Raw genomic sequence first — 15603 nt, 5'->3', positions numbered from 1 at the left:
GGAGGAGCTGCAGAACCAAGGGATCATACTAGTGGGACAGTCCAGAGAGAGGGGCAGCGGGGCTGGAGAGGCCTACAGCATCATGGTGGGTACCTGGCACACTGGTCAAACAGGTGAAACATGCTAACACAACTTATCGGCCACCCCTCTACAGACTGAATAGGCGGAGGACACAATATTAATACTGTGATATAATACACAAAAAAATATATTGGTCTTAAAGACTACATTACATTTTTGCAGCAAATCTAACTGTTAAAGAGGTCGCCTTTGCTTTTATGTTAGGTAAGGTATTTTGTCAAGGTATTTTTTCACAAATATATTTATATTAGATTGTGTCGCCGTTGTCTTAGTCAATGTATAGTATAATGTGACCTTTCAAGTCGATAGTTGGAAAAACAGTTGCTTATAATATTATCACATTCAGCAGATCGGCAGCAACATTAGCATCTACTTGAAATGAGGAAATACCAGTATTAAAAGACTTGTTTATTCATTTTCTTTTAGCTCATGCGTAGACTACTGCTGAATGCTCCACCAAGTTCACCAGCTAGTCCCTAACTTTATTTGTATGCTGTTTGGTGGGGAAGTCTTTCTTTTTTTACTATACATTGAGGAATATAAATAAGCTGTCCATGGTTTGCTCAGATTTCAATATATTAAAGACAAATAGTAGGTGCACAAATAACAACAAAGATAATCAATGGTGGGTTCAAGGTGTGGCTAGCGGTGGCCCTGGTTAAAGCCTGGACACCCTATTGACCACCACACACAGGTAGTAAGACGTTTATCCATTGAGGGTTGTATAAAATAATACATGGTATCAAATGGCTCTTTTTCACAGCATGCATTTTGACTTATCATGGCAAAAAATGCTGGGTGTCACTTAAAACAGTATTCAGACCTGTTGATTTGTGTTGCCAAGCTGTCTTTCTCACCTAGAGGGGCGTGTGATATTGAGACTGTCTGTTCTCTGTCTCCCCCTGCTGTGTGTGTGTGTGTGTGTGTGTGTGTGTGTGTGTGTGTGTGTGTGTGTGTGTGTGTGTGTGTGTGTGTGTGTGTGTGTGTGTTTGTGTGTGTGTATGTGTGTGTGTGAATGCCTTCGTATATCAGCTGGATGACAAGGAGGGGGTCAGGCGAAGGCCTCCTGCCAGGCTGGAGTCTCTGAAGGAGAAGAAAGAGCAAAGTCTCCCCAGCAAAGAGGAGATTGAGGAGAAGATAAGACTTGCTGAAGAGAGACGCAAGGTACAGTGTGTGTGTGTGTGTGTGTGTGTGTGTGTACACCTGAACACCTCAGCTCATTCTCACACAGTTTATCTTATTATTTCGTCTCCAACACACTCTTCTGCTCCCTCCTCTCTCTTTCTCTCTCAGTTAAGGGAAGATGAACTCAAAACACGTTTGAGGACCAAGTCAGCCCGTGTTCGGGGCCTCGCTCCCACCTGCAGCCCAGAGGATGGGCGCGCTGCTCTCACCCCCGTGGATCCGCTTCAGTCACCTCTCGCCCTGGACCCCCTTGATCCATCGCCCCACAGCCAGTTCACGCGCGAGGCAGCCAAGGGAGGGGAGCGGGTGAGGGAGGCCGGAGGGGACGGCAGAGAAGAAATAGAAAGAGCAGAAAAGAGAGAAGGGAGGGGAGATAACAGAGATGAAAGTGCAAAGAAGGTAAATGAGGATGGTGACGGGGAAGAAGAGGAGGGGCTCAACAAGGATCAGCTCCTCACAGTTTTGGGGGGGACGGAGAGTGATTTAAGCTTTCAACATGCAGAGGACAGAGAGGAGATCTTTTAATTAAAAACAGAAATGAGCCATGAAGCACTTAGAGAGATAAAAGAGAGGAGAGGGAGCCAAAAAAAATGCACAGACGACAGGTGGAAACTTAACAGAAAGATGTATCCAGTATGCATTTTATTAGAAGAAACAGATGTAATTACACTCTGATGAAACTAATGCAGACATGAATTGTTTGTGCTTTCATGAAAAAGCACTACTTCCCCGACAGGGAGGTGCGTTGGCCTCTAAAGAGCTGTTTTAATATTGAAGCTCAGTAATAAGCACAAAGGAATATGAGGGTTTTCTTTGAGAAGCATTATAATTTACCTCAGTGAAGGCTTTCATAAATATTAGCACGACTTCTTGCCAACATACAAAATGAATTTAGATGAGATTTTACGGTTAGTTCTAAAATGGGCTATTTTTGAGCACCAAGGTTGCGCTTGGTCTGTCGGACATAAGATGGCGCTGTTTCAGTGGTTTAAAGTTGTATCACAGCTCCCTGAAGTCAGTGCACCTCATCTGTGTGATAAGTTCTCAGGAGGAGGTCTGGGCAACATGTGGAGTAAAGATGTAAAGTGAAGTTGTTTATTGATCAATAAAGTTTCCCTACGTGTTGTTTATGAATGTGTAAATCTAGAACTTCATCCAATTAGCTCATTTACCAGAGTACATTTTAACGTTTAGATTTTTATTTTGTTCTAATGGGGTTTAAGGGTGTTGAGTGTGACCATGTTGTGACTGAACTGGGGGTATTCAGCTGTTCCGGTGACCTTTGACCTTTAGCTTTTCTCTGCCTGACAGGTGTGCGCTGCAGCCAAATGGATAACAAGCGCAATATTATTATAAGAGTATCGATAGGGCATATTTTCGGCATGGGATGTGGAGTTGTGGAATATTTTTGAAGATTATTAGCAATGAGGAATGATTAAATCTTTCAGTGGGCCTCACAGACTGTTATTGTAAAGGTACAAGAGGATTCAGACTAGTCAGCATGCTGCACGTGAACAGAACACAACAAATGGACGCAACCTGACCCGATCCCCATTGTTGAGCCTGAGAAACTCGATACTGGTCCCCTTTTTTCCCGACTCCACTATGACTTTAAAGTGCGTGTGCCGGCATGAATAAAATAGTGAGTGAACAGACACCGCAGAGAGACGCTCTATCAGGTTGCATCTCTTTGTGATGTAGAGTTCTGCGGAGGGAATTCACATTCAATTGAATGGGACGGTCATACTTTCTTCTTTAAAAGTCCCATATTGTGCTAATTTCCAGGTTCATGCTTTTATTTGGGGTTTCTTCTAAAACATGTTTACATGCTTAAATGTTCAAAAAACACATTATTTGTCTCATACATTATACCTGATTTGATTATACCTGTATTTACCCACTGTATGAAATGCTCCAAGTTAACGCCTGTTTTTTAAGCCCACTTCCTGAAAAAAGCCCAGTCTGCTCGGATTGGTCAGCATTTCAGGGTCTCTGCACCGTCATTGCAGCCGGAGAATGACTAATGCTGTAGCGCCACTTTCTACCTATATATATAGTATATATCACAACGGTCGTTTAAAGACAGTTCATAGTATTTATATAGCACCTTGTACTGCTTTATAATAATAATAATAAAATAAATCTTGCTTTTGACTTTACAATATTTGACACTAAACTTTTTTGTCACATCGAATATGACGCAGTTAAGTTCCTGTAGGTAAATGTGTCAACTCACCCTGTTCCATGGGGAGACATGTGGAGGATGTGGGCCAGGAGCAGGCGCTCAGGGAAGCAGAGCCGCCATGAATGATTAACAAACAGCCGAGTTCCCTCTCACATTACTGGGGCTGAATGATCCAGTGATCCATCCAGCAGTCAGCACCAGTGCAGAGGAGGCCACGCTTCGCAGGTTATTTGAATCATTGATGTTCAGAGGCTCTTGATTGAGTTGATCTCTGGCTGATCCTTTCCCATTACAATAACTGTGCGTAATCTATGACGCGCGAGACAGTCAGCACTCACGTGTTTTGATTAATGGAAAGTGGTCGCCCTATTTTAAAGAAAACACCTGTTGATTCAGCAAAAGTTGTTGTTTTTTCATCTCAGTGACCCCAAAAGAGAAGGAGGGAACACTTGTTAGATATTTGTATTAAACTATCAGACGTGGGTTTTTTTTAGGTATTTTACCTTTTGACCTAATCGTGAAGGAACCAGTAAAAACAGGACCATTTTAAGGGAAATCTAGTTCAAACTTACTGCACAATCCGCACCTTTATGTCTGTCTTCATGCACAGAAACTTTTTCAAAACTCCCCCACGAGTGGACCTTGTTTTGGAGGCTTATTCTTCCAGCGGAGCCTCTGCACCTGTCTGTCTGTACTCACTGCTGCTGTGATGTGTCTGTCCACCAGCTGTGTCCAGTCTCTGTACCGGCTGTTTTTTGGGGTTTTTTTTTGCAGGAGGCCTAATCCATGCAAGCAAGAGAAAGAGACGGGACGAACACTTTCAAAGAGACACAGAAGTCCACGCCTGGTTTATTTCACAAGAGAGAAAAACAAACAAACAAAGTCCACAGATGTTTATTTATAAGGCTTTGACCACATATCATCAGTGGAATCAGGTTTTATTAGCCCCTGATGGCAAGGATATGTGTGTGTGTGTGTGTGTGTGTGTGTGTGTGTGTGTGTGTGTGTGTGTGTGTGTGTGTGTGTGTGTGTGTGTGTGTGTGTGTGTGTGTGAGAGAGAGAGAGAGAGAGAGAGAGAGAGAGAAAGAGAGAGAGGGAGGGAGAGGGAGCTCCAGTGTTTCACGCTGTGCAGGTTTCCCAGCTGTTTGCGCTGCTGCTGCTGCTGCTGCCGCTGGTGGGCGGGCAGACATGGCCTAAAAGCTGGGTGGAGTTAGGAGCAGCGCTTTTAGGAATGGGTCCCAAACCTATTTAGTTAGACAGCAGAATTACCAAGAAGAGCTGGAAACACCTGATGGTCTCTGTGGGACAATCCGCTCCATTTAACTCTCCTCCTCTTAACTGTCGGAAGATAAATCTACCTCCAGGCTTCATTTTTTGTCGAGTTTTTGTTGTGTTTTCTCTTCTGAACAAAAGTTACAGAGCCAGCTGATCTCTCTTTCCATCTCGTCATCCAAAGAATTACCGATAAGGAGACATTGCACTATACTTTTTTTTTTAATTGTTCATATTTATTGTATTTTTTGCACTAACGATGCACACCACGCAAAAGGACACGACCTATACGAAGATTTTTGTCGGGGGTCTTCCCTACCACACCACGGATTCAAGTCTCAGGAAATATTTCGAGGTGTTTGGTGAGATTGAAGAAGCGGTGGTCATTACCGACAGACAGACCGGCAAATCTAGGGGTTATGGATTCGTAAGTACCGCTCATTAATAGCGCGTATCAGTTTTGCACAGAATTGAACTTTTACGCATATTAGGGGGGTAATCCTGCCATGCCGCGCCTCTGTTTAAGTGCGCGCCTGTCGCTGTCCGTCACAACATCATGACTAACATTAACTTATCTGCAGTCACGGGGTGTTTATGTTTTGATAAGAAGGCCCTACTTTATTTCGTCATTGGCTTCTGTTGCAATCTTGCACCCACCGACTTGTAGCGCTTCGGTATGCGCCCGGACACGTCTAAAGCCTCACACTGACAGCTCTGGTGGGGCTGAGAAGAAAAAAACTCACAGTGATGTGTTGATATTACAGACACTGTTCGTTTCATTAACTCGGAGCTATTTCAAATATTACACCACTTGTCATAAAACATGACAGACAACATTTCAGATGCAGTTGTAGAGACGACGTGTTTCAAAATATCAAACATAAGATCTCTTTTTAGTTCATTTATGTATACATTCACATGTAACACATGCTTAAACACATGTAAAGAAGTATCTAGACGCCAAGCCTTATATGGTTTCAGAGGCTTTTAATGACATGTTGGAAGTAACTGTAGACTATGCACAAAGTAAGTCACCCATGATTTGCACAAATGTGTGCATTTGTATGTAGAAACTAACATTTCTCTGTATAACTGAGGTGTAAATACTTAATCTTTTACTCAGATCTTTATTGTTGTATATTCATGCTTTATTCATTCTCTTTTTTAAAAATGTTCTCCTGGAAAATACTTTCAGCCAGATATATCAGTGAGATAAACCTCAGGTGGTAAAAGAGTGTTAAAAAACAGAAAAAAGGAAGATATATGCTGACTATGAAGCTTAAGCGGTGCAGCAAAAGTCTGTCATGGGAGGGAAAAGGGAGCCATGTTCAGTCAGTCCACTCAGCCTGGCTCCCATTCACTGCTGATAGTTTCAACACATCCACATGAGGCTGATGGATGTGTGTGTGCTGCCAAATACTTGCAGCTGTTAATGATTGCCCCACGCACAGATATACACAGAAAAAGGACTTAAATGCACACACACCTGTATAGAAAATTATGTTTTTACAAACACACACATGCTCTCTCATCCATGTGTGATGCTGTAGTCTTTGTACGTAACGATCCGTGCTGTTAAGCTGTTAAGAAACGCACCTCTTTGAGTTATCCACTGACTCCTCCGTCAGGTGACGATGGCGGACCGCTCGGCTGCAGACCGGGCCTGTAAGGACCCCAACCCAATCATCGATGGCAGGAAGGCCAACGTCAACCTGGCATACCTGGGGGCCAAGCCTCGGGTGATGCAGCCAGGTAAAAGAATTCCCACAAACAAAGTTGGACGTGCAGATGTGGTTGTGAAGAAAGAGCAGCTTTTCAACGTTAATGAATCAAACAGCATGTTTAAGCAACATAGCAAGCGTCCTCGTGTCTCACAGAGTTTATCTGGGACCACTGAAAGCGCCGTTTTATTGGCAAACAAGCAAATCAAGTCAGTCCTTCTTGAGTCTCACCTTGTTTTTTCGGTAGCTGCCACCAGTGTAACAACATTTAGGAGGTTTTTATTGTATACGTATATGTTATTTATCATGCTTTTACATGATGTTTTACAGGTTTTACCTTTGGTGTTCCCCAAATTCACCCTGCGTTCATCCAAAGGCCTTATGGGTAAGTACTGACGAGTCTGTGTATCTCAGAGGAATGTGAATTATTCAAACATGTTTTACTTTGATGTATGATTATTGATCCTTTTATCTTTTTTTCTCCCCAAACATAATTGACGGCTGATGATTAGAGGGTGGACGATAAGTTGAATGTAGCTCTTTCTTGCCCTTCATGCCCGTCCACCAAACAGTCAAACTGCTTTTTCTAGGTTTGCCTGTTTGTAAAAATGTGTGTGTGTGTGTGTGTGTGTGTGTGTGTGTGTGTGTGTGTGTGTGTGTGTGTGTGTGTGTGTGTGTGTGTGTGTGTGTGTGTGTGTGTGTGTGTGTGTGTGTGTGTGTGTGTGTGTGTGTGTGTGTGTGTGTGTGTGTGTGTGTGTGTGTGTGTGTGTGTGTGCGTGCTGAGTGGACAATGATGGAAACTTCCAGCCTGACTCAATGTTATCTATCTTTCTCTGGTCCGACAGGCTCGCTTTCGGTTAAGCTAACTCTGCTGGTTTGTGGAATAGTTCTGCGAACATAATCACAGATCAGAGAAAAGGAATTACCTGTAGACTCAAACACACACAAACAAGCTCTCAAAATGGTGATTACAGATGCATGTACGTGGGTTTTGACCTGTTTTTTATTTTATTTGAATAGAACTTAGAGCTTTGTGTGCGGTTATGAAGTGGTGTTGTTAGCTAAACCGTGTGCTTTCTTACTTAAATGACAAAAAAAAAAAAAAAAAATGCTGATTTGATTGAATTTTTGGGGTGTTCTTTTTCCTTTTTTTGTGGAAGCGTGTTAACTTTGCCAAGGAAGAGCAAAGCTTTTGTTGTTTTTATTATTTTTATTATTGCTTTTAGCTTGTGGTTGACCTGTTTTGTTTAACAGGATGTGCTGTTCTATGTGTTTTCTGGCTGTCTTGTTGGAGTGAGTGGTGAGTTTTCTGTGTGATTTTCTCACCTCCTTACTCCCATCCCTCACGGTATTCCCTCAAAATAACAAAACCTACCACTGCTTGTGTGTGCTTATAGCATCTTTCTGGTTTTACTAGCAGTTTCTCACATTAACTCGACGTAGCGGCAACAAATTCCCCATGAAAGTGTCTCTCTGCCGTATTACTGCTGGTCCACTTCACTACAACTCCCTTTGTCTTCCTTCCTGTCTCTATATCTCTTGTCTTTGCTCCTCTCTACACCGCGTATGCGAGACTTGTGGTCATGTCGCACCATTCACCATCAGAAATATGGATGTCTTATGAATGAATGAAGGACAACAGTTATTATGTCTGGTGTCTGGTTACAGTGGTACACATGAGTGTGTGCTCTTATTGTGACTGTGTGACAGTGTGTGTCTTTGTCTGTTCACATAGACCCAAAGTCCCCAGTTGGACACAAACAAATGTCTGGATCTCTCTCTTTCTCTCTCTCTTTCTCTCTCTCACACTCTCTCTCTCTCTCTCTCTCTCTCTCTCTCTCTCTCTCTCTCTCTCTCTCTCTCTCTCTCTCTCTCATTCTCTCGAGCGAGCTTTCGTCACATGGGCTCGTGGTGTTAAGGAAAATAAGCGCGCCCATTGTGCCACACAAAGCCCCAAATGCTGACGCTGCAGTCGCATGAAGCTCTGTGGTGTGTGTGTGTGTGTGTGTGTGTGTGAGTATGTGTGTGTGTGTGTTGGGGGGCATCTCTGTCATGTAAGAGCAGAGCAGGGGCCATTTAAACAGGGCCACATGAACGTACAGCCTTTCCATGTGCACATACGTACATCTTAACCGTATGATTGACAGAATTTGTCTGTCACAAGTAGCATGTAGTGAAAACACTTACTATACTTACACTGTACAAATATATGGAAGCTAATTAGTGACAAAAGTTTTGACTGCGTACAAAACATGCATGCTTTGAATAATATCAGCCGATTGAATGGGCGTTCAGTTCAGTTCAGTTCAGTTCAGTTCAGTGGTTGTTCATCATCCTCATCTATTAGTACGATGGATCTGCGTCAAATATTATGATACTTGGAGGCGCTGTAAGATGACGCAGTGTGAGTGACAATGGTAGGGAGGAGTAAAGACAGCAAAACTGTGTGTAAGGAGGCAAACAAACACAGGACTTTCCCCTGGGACGCTGGCGTCTATGAATTTTTTTAAATAACGTAGGCTACCTGATTTTACATTCTTATGGAATGTTAAACAGTCTTTTCTTAAAGATTTGATGCTAACAGCTAATTGTTGCTATACGCCCCCTCACATCCTCAAACTGCTCAGGAACATAAACAACCAGAGAGCAGGCTAAGGCAAACGTAGCGTCTTCATGCCAGGATTTTACATTTGAAACTTTTTCTGCCCTCGCAAAGTCTGATCCACAAAGCTTTCTATGTGTGGATTATGACTCAAGTCTGGCTGTACTTTAAGTGAAACTAAACACCAGGTCCATCTGTGTCCCGCTCATAATTTCAAAAGACTAAAGAGCAACTCCGTCGAAGCAGGACAGGTGCGTACTGCCTCTCACACACCGCTCATGGTGCACAATACACACGCTTCACACACATAGAAACTCTCACCGTAGTGTACATTTGCACTTTCACCTTCTTGTGTGTATGTGTGTGTGTGTTTGTGTGTGTGTGTGTGTGTGTGTGACACCATCCCTTGTAGTCTTCAGCCCCAGCCAACGTTGAATTTCTCAGATTTCGCGTAGCTTTCTCTGGAGATACTCCCCAATACCTGTAAACATTTGATTTTGATGTGTAAAATCAATTGAGTTCCCCTTTTTAGTGATAGTTCACGGATTTAAATCCAACCCAAAATGGCCCTACCCGGTTCTACCCTGGTTAAGGGAATAATCGTATTATTGAAGTTCCCCTCGTATACATGAGCGGGGCAGAATGGAAAAATGACCGAGTAACTGGACCTCCGGTACAGTAAGTGGCGCTCCGCCAACATACAACTGGTCGGAATGCGACTTTTTCTTTCGGTTGACCTTTATCAAAACCCCAACTTGGAAAGGGGGCGAAAAACGGCCGACTTTTGGACAGAACGACAGAAACGGGTCTTTTTGGTAGTAATGTTACTTGCCGTGGCGAAGTCCTCCCTCGGTTTAAAGGTAAAGCTTGTGTTGTGTTGTTTTTTTCACGTTGTTTTGGCGCCTTTGCTTCCTGATGTATTCTATTTTTCGGTTCAGAAACCACTGCCGCGGAGTGGGGAGGGGGAACAATGTTTACAGGCACGAATAATCAGGGTACTGAAGGAGTTATCAAGGTCTGTTAACTGGGGTACGAGAACTCCGATTTTACCCGGGGTACAGTGTTTACACGGCGAGAAAACCGGAGTATTGCCTTAACCCAACCATGATCTGGTGTCCTCATGTGTGACCATGAGAGTTGCAGTGTGTAATGGCGTTTGACTGATCAGACTAATGTAAGCTTTTTTTGGATAATGAGCCTGTCAGTGTGTCATCCACCGCCAGTGTGAGGAGTTTTCTTTCACTTTTGACTTCAGATCATAGACAGGAAATGTCCCTCTCGCTCTCTCTGTGGAAGTCAAAATCATTCTGGAAACCTGCCTCACCCAGCTGAGTTTCATTAGTGCAGGTTTCAAAGGAGAGTTTCAGTGTCACATGATGATAATAGCCTGGGAACCAGACAAATCTGCAAGCTCATACTTTTCTTGCTCTGGCAGATGCATCTGGTCCCGTCCTGTTCAGATAGATTTCCAGCTGACCAGGCCAATCGCAGCCGTTCATCTCATATGGGGCTTCAGATGATGACCCAATGTGCTTGACACAAAATATGTGATGACATCGTTTTAGGCACGTCCAGCTGGGAGGAGGCCTCGGGGAAGACCCAGGACTAGGTGGAGAGATTATATCTCCACACTGGCCTGGGAACGCCTCAGGATCCCCAAGTTAGAGGTGGTTAATGTGGCCTGGGAAAGGGAAGTTTGGGGTCCCCTGCTAAAGCTGCTGCCCCCGTGACCCGACCCCGGATAAGCGGTTGAAGATGAGATGAGATGAGCATCCCTTGTGGTGGGAACACTACGGCAAGCATAAACCGAGCTTAGTAAACAACGGAACGAAGATGGATGCAGCTGCTGTGGAACTTTCTGTTAAAATATTATTTTCAAACACTCGTTTACAGACATATTGACACTAGACCATCACAGCTCATCTCTGCACGCTGAGTCTGTTTGCATTTGTCTTTCACTCAGTGCTTCGTCACCTTTAGTTGGTTGTAGGTTCATCCAATCTTGCCCTGAGGCATTTTGCTCTACGGCTTTTGATATCGCCTCTTGGAAATAAAATAAAGTTCTGGCATTTTAAACTACAAGCACATGGAGTAACCACACAAAACAGTATGAGTACTCTTAAAAAAGACACTGGTTACATCACTTTTTCTCTACGCAGCCTCATACACTTTCTCCTCATTGGGAACAATAAAAAAAGACACGTCCACTCAGGGAAAAAACGTTATACTAGCATTTGCGATCTGGTCTGGCAATGTTAGGCTAGATAAAAATGCTATTTCTGTGATTTTTTCCAATATTAGCTCTGGAGAAAACACTTTTTCAACATTTTGTCACTGGCTTTCAAAAACCTGTTTATGTGTTTAACATTAACCTTTGGCCTGTCACAGAAAACCTCTACACACCCACTTATTCAGTTTAATTCCCTCCCTTTTCTTTTTTGTGTCTTTTCAGTTGAGTGATTGTGGTGTGCCCTTGTTGTTGTCGCTGTTTCTGTAATCGGTTTAGTCGAGGTAGACTATTTTTATATATTTCTTCCTCTCTGACGCCTTGCTGTTGTTTCGTTTTTCCTGTTTTTCTCCTGGCGCACTGTTTTCGGTTGAGATGTGGATTGGATTGGATAATGGAGTGCTCACAATAGGGTTGCCACGATAGATCCTGCCTTTCAACCTTTAACATCTCCTGCACCTCCTCTCTTTCTTTCCCAATCCAGACTCAAAAAAGTGACCACCTGATGTTCATTTTTGCAGACTCGACTGATTATATTTCCTTGATTTTCTCTCAACAGATTTTTTAACCACTGTCATTCAAACCCACCTACAGTCACATAGCTGTCGTTGGAGCTTTGTGCAACAAATATCAAATTGTTTCTGTCAAGCCTGATGCTTCTCATTCCATTTGAATTAAAGTGAGATTGAATTTGACTCAGGGCTGTTTTTCAGGACACCAAAGACTGAAATTCACATTCAGAACTTTTTTTTCCTTCTTGCTTCCACCTACAGTCAAAAGTTGACACTTCTCTGAACAATTAGTGTAAATTTCCAAAGCTCCCCTCACGCTTACCCTCTGACTTGAGTTTCCAGACCTTATAGAGTCTGGGGGTAGGGATAAGACTATGTCATGGAGGGCAGAATGTGCTCATTGTTCATAATTGTTTATTTAATCGAAACATCCCTCTGGGTGCGGAGCCTAGTCCCGGCTCCCCCTGCAGCCTCCCCGGCTCTTTGTCCCGACACAGAGGGGGAAATGGCCAGCAGCGTCCCTTTTTGAAAACTGTCCAGCTGTCAAAGTGGCAGTGACATTTTCACAATGCTTCCCCTGGGCTCATCTCCTCTGTCCGCTCCCCCGCCGCCCAGCACTGTAAGCTCTCCCACCCCCCACCCGCTCGCCCTCCATGAGGCAGGGCGACGGCACCAGAGCCAAATCCACATGTGACGGACAAACGAGCTGCAGGTTACAGATCCAGACTACTCTCTTTCTTTTTCTTTTCATCTCACTTCTCTCTGCCTCTCTGCAGTTCTGCCTCCACAACCACAAAACTGACCAAAACAGGAAATATGAAACCTGTTCACATGTTGCATCCCATAAAGACCACGACACCATCAGCTCCTCCAAATGTAATCATACAGATGTAATTTTTCAGTAGATTTGAGTGACCCAGAGGAGTTCAGTCTCTGGGTGTTAAAAGTTTTCCTCACCTTCCAGTCTTCTTTTCACAGAGAGATTTCTATTTTGGCAACCCTATATTGTTCTAATCCCTACTAGCAGGCATTTCCTTGGTGTTCTTGACTGGTGGATTGGACTGGGGCTGGGTTGTGGGGTGGGCGCTTGGCCGCAGTGTGATGGAGTTGGGTTTGGGTTTTAGGATGGGTGCTGTTACTATCAGATGGGTGAATTAAAACTAACCTGTCATATTTCTGTGTGTTTCACAGCATCCCGGCGCACTATGTGTACCCTCAGGCCTTCGTTCAGCCTAGTATGGTGATCCCTCATGTGCAACCTACAGCTGCTGCACCCGCCGCCGCTTCCTCCCCCTACATCGACTACACTGGAGCTGCCTACGCACAGTATTCTGCTGCTGCAGCCAGCGCTGCCGCCGCCGCTGCTTATGAGCAGTATCCCTATGCCGCATCCCCTGCCGCCGCAGGCTACATGGCTACTGCCGGCTACGGCTATGCAGTCCAGCAGCCCTTAGCCACAGCTGCCCCAGGCTCAGCCGCAGCTGCAGCTGCAGCCTTCGGTCAGTACCAGCCTCAGCAGCTGCAAGCTGACCGCATGCAATAGCAGCCACTGAAACCACTGGACATGCAGAGAAAGGAGGCCTGTCCCCGGCCACAGCTGGTTGGTCAGGAGAAGGAGCAGCAAAGGAAAAGGAAGAGGGAGTGTCCTTAAGGTTGGGCTTGTCGACGTCTCAGAGGCAGAGTAGATTTAAAAAGGTGATGATGGTGATGGTTATGATGGTGGTGGTAGTGATGATGATGGTGAGGTGGGAACTTTTTACAGTAACTTTCCAACTTGCTGTGCTTCAACCAAAAAAACAAGAAAATGAAAAAAAGTCGCAGAACAAATAATGGAAAGTGATTTACTATTATTGTTGTTGTTATTACTATAATTATTATTATCATTACTATTATCATTGTAGTAGAGTACTTACAGTATTTCTAGAGAAGAAAAGCAGGAACTAATCCCTGTGGTTGGTATAGGTGTTGAACTAAGCCTTTAAGTCCTATTGCTGTCTTTAACGTTAGTTTAGGAAACTTTTTTCCACTCGTGGTTTTCCACAAGCGTTTTTCGGTTATTTGATGCCCTCATAACATTTATATTTATTATTGTTATTATTACACATTGGGGGCTCTTCTTGTTCTTTTGTCTATTCAAGTACATTTTTTGGAGTTAATATTTTCTGATAATCAGGGAAATGGAACCGTTTCCAACGTGTTAGGTATTATTATGTGACCTCTGTCAGGAAGTCGAGGAGTTGTAACTCGTCGTGTCACACATATTTGAAGAACTACCTTTTTATCTTCCTGATGCTGAATGTCCCTTTTTTTTTACTCTGTGCCTCAACCTCTTGACCTATGCAAACAAATCACCAGGAGACAAAAGAAAACCAAAACAAAGAAAAGAAACAAAAAACTGAAAATGTCATCAACTCTGCCTTGATTCTTGGACTAAAGGGGGACTTGGCAAACAAAACAAACGCACTGACAAAAGGAGAGAGGTTGAACATGGCTTCAGACAATGAGAAACACTAAATCAGTTGCTTTTCCAACATGTTTCACCCGCACGTACACAGACACATGCATCCAGAGTTGCACACATAGCAGTCAAAGACAAAGGCAGCACAGTTGTGTTTCTCTCTGGCTCTGGGATGGAGAGAAAGAAAAAGAGAAAGAAAGAAAGAGAGAGAGAGCAGCTGCTGGTGGGGGTGGACAGAGCCGCTCCAGCGCCACACAGACGGATCACTCTGGAAAGAACGCATCACTTGTGCTCGTTTGTTGAGCTGTCACATTTTAATCCCCAACCAGGCCCGTTTGGGAACCAACTTCATACCCTTCCACCCAACACAGAGCCCCACAGCGGAGCCCCCACCCCCCGCAGTCATGCAGCCCTGCAGCTGTCAGCACTTCCACCTCTGTGCTGCTGTAGTCTGGTGTCAGGTACACACACACACGCGCACACACACGCGCACACACACACACACACACACACACACACACACACACTTTCACCAAAGCCACCCCAACAACTGGTCTGCCTCATGTCTGTCAAAATCACCAGGTGGGGTGGAGACGGTTTGACTCTTTGACGTTATGTTGGTCTGTGTGCCTTACATTTTTACTGCTATTTAAGAGAAGAAAAAAAACAGAAAAAAAGAGAGAAATCTACTATTTAAGATATTTATTTTTGAGGGTTGACTATGTTGACACTCTGAGACTAGAGACTTAGTGGCGGTACTGTATTAATAATATTATGTACTCATCTCAAGGCATATATAAGTTATTGATTAGTTTTAGTAATAATCTTACTATTATTATTATTATAATTATTCTTATTATTATTAACATACTCAAAAATGTCGACGTAGGAGTTATTTAAGATACTGTTATGTGCACTGTACTTTTATTTTTATTTTTTATCTTTTTGATTCTGTAGAACATGACATTAAATATTAGCTTAATGCCTTTTGTAGGGAAGAAACTTTATTTAAATGCAGGCCTGTTTGCATGCAGATTGTACTCTGCCTCTTCTGTGTTTAGACAAGAGGAATAAATAATAATAACTTCACAAAAAACAAGCGAAGATGCTGCTTTCTCCACTAGAATGTAAAATCGTTGTCAAGGTTTCAGTAGCTGTGCTTCTTTTGCTTAATATTCATCAGATGGGCTATTTTACACTGTTGGGAATTTTTATACTTGAACTATTTCTTACAAGGGAAATATGAAAAATAAATGACATAAAAAAACTTTTTAAGGAAGCTTTTCATTGTCACTGGACGAAGGCATGTAAAGTGTTTCTATTTAAATGCAAAGGTTTGTTGATATTAAAACCTTTACTT

At 43.3% G+C, this 15603-nt stretch overlaps 1 protein-coding gene across 1 annotated transcript; it reads left to right on the top strand.

Annotated features, from left to right (window-relative positions):
* Positions 1 to 4699: 4699 nt before the first annotated feature.
* On the top strand, positions 4700 to 15603 carry rbm24a (RNA binding motif protein 24a). The gene is made up of 4 exons (XM_083926307.1): positions 4700 to 5150; positions 6352 to 6475; positions 6775 to 6829; positions 12977 to 15603. The coding sequence occupies exons 1-4, from the start codon at positions 4983 to 4985 to the stop codon at positions 13326 to 13328; spliced, it is 699 nt and encodes a 232-aa protein (XP_083782433.1). The 5' UTR covers positions 4700 to 4982; the 3' UTR covers positions 13329 to 15603.

This window comes from Echiichthys vipera (assembly GCF_963691815.1).
Source record: "Echiichthys vipera genome assembly, chromosome: 13".
Taxonomy (NCBI): Eukaryota; Metazoa; Chordata; class Actinopteri; order Perciformes; family Trachinidae; genus Echiichthys; species Echiichthys vipera.
Note: the sequence above shows the minus strand (reverse complement) of the source record. Positions and strands in the feature narration are given on the sequence as shown.

Bases quoted from the DNA above. Each gene is read 5' to 3' on its own strand.
- rbm24a (XM_083926307.1), top strand. From the start codon at position 4,983: ATGCACACCACGCAAAAGGACACGACCTATACGAAGATTTTTGTCGGG. The intron at 5,151-6,351 runs GTAAGTACCGCT...CTCCTCCGTCAG, and splicing joins AATCTAGGGGTTATGGATTC to GTGACGATGGCGGACCGCTC. The intron at 6,476-6,774 runs GTAAAAGAATTC...GATGTTTTACAG, and splicing joins GCCTCGGGTGATGCAGCCAG to GTTTTACCTTTGGTGTTCCC.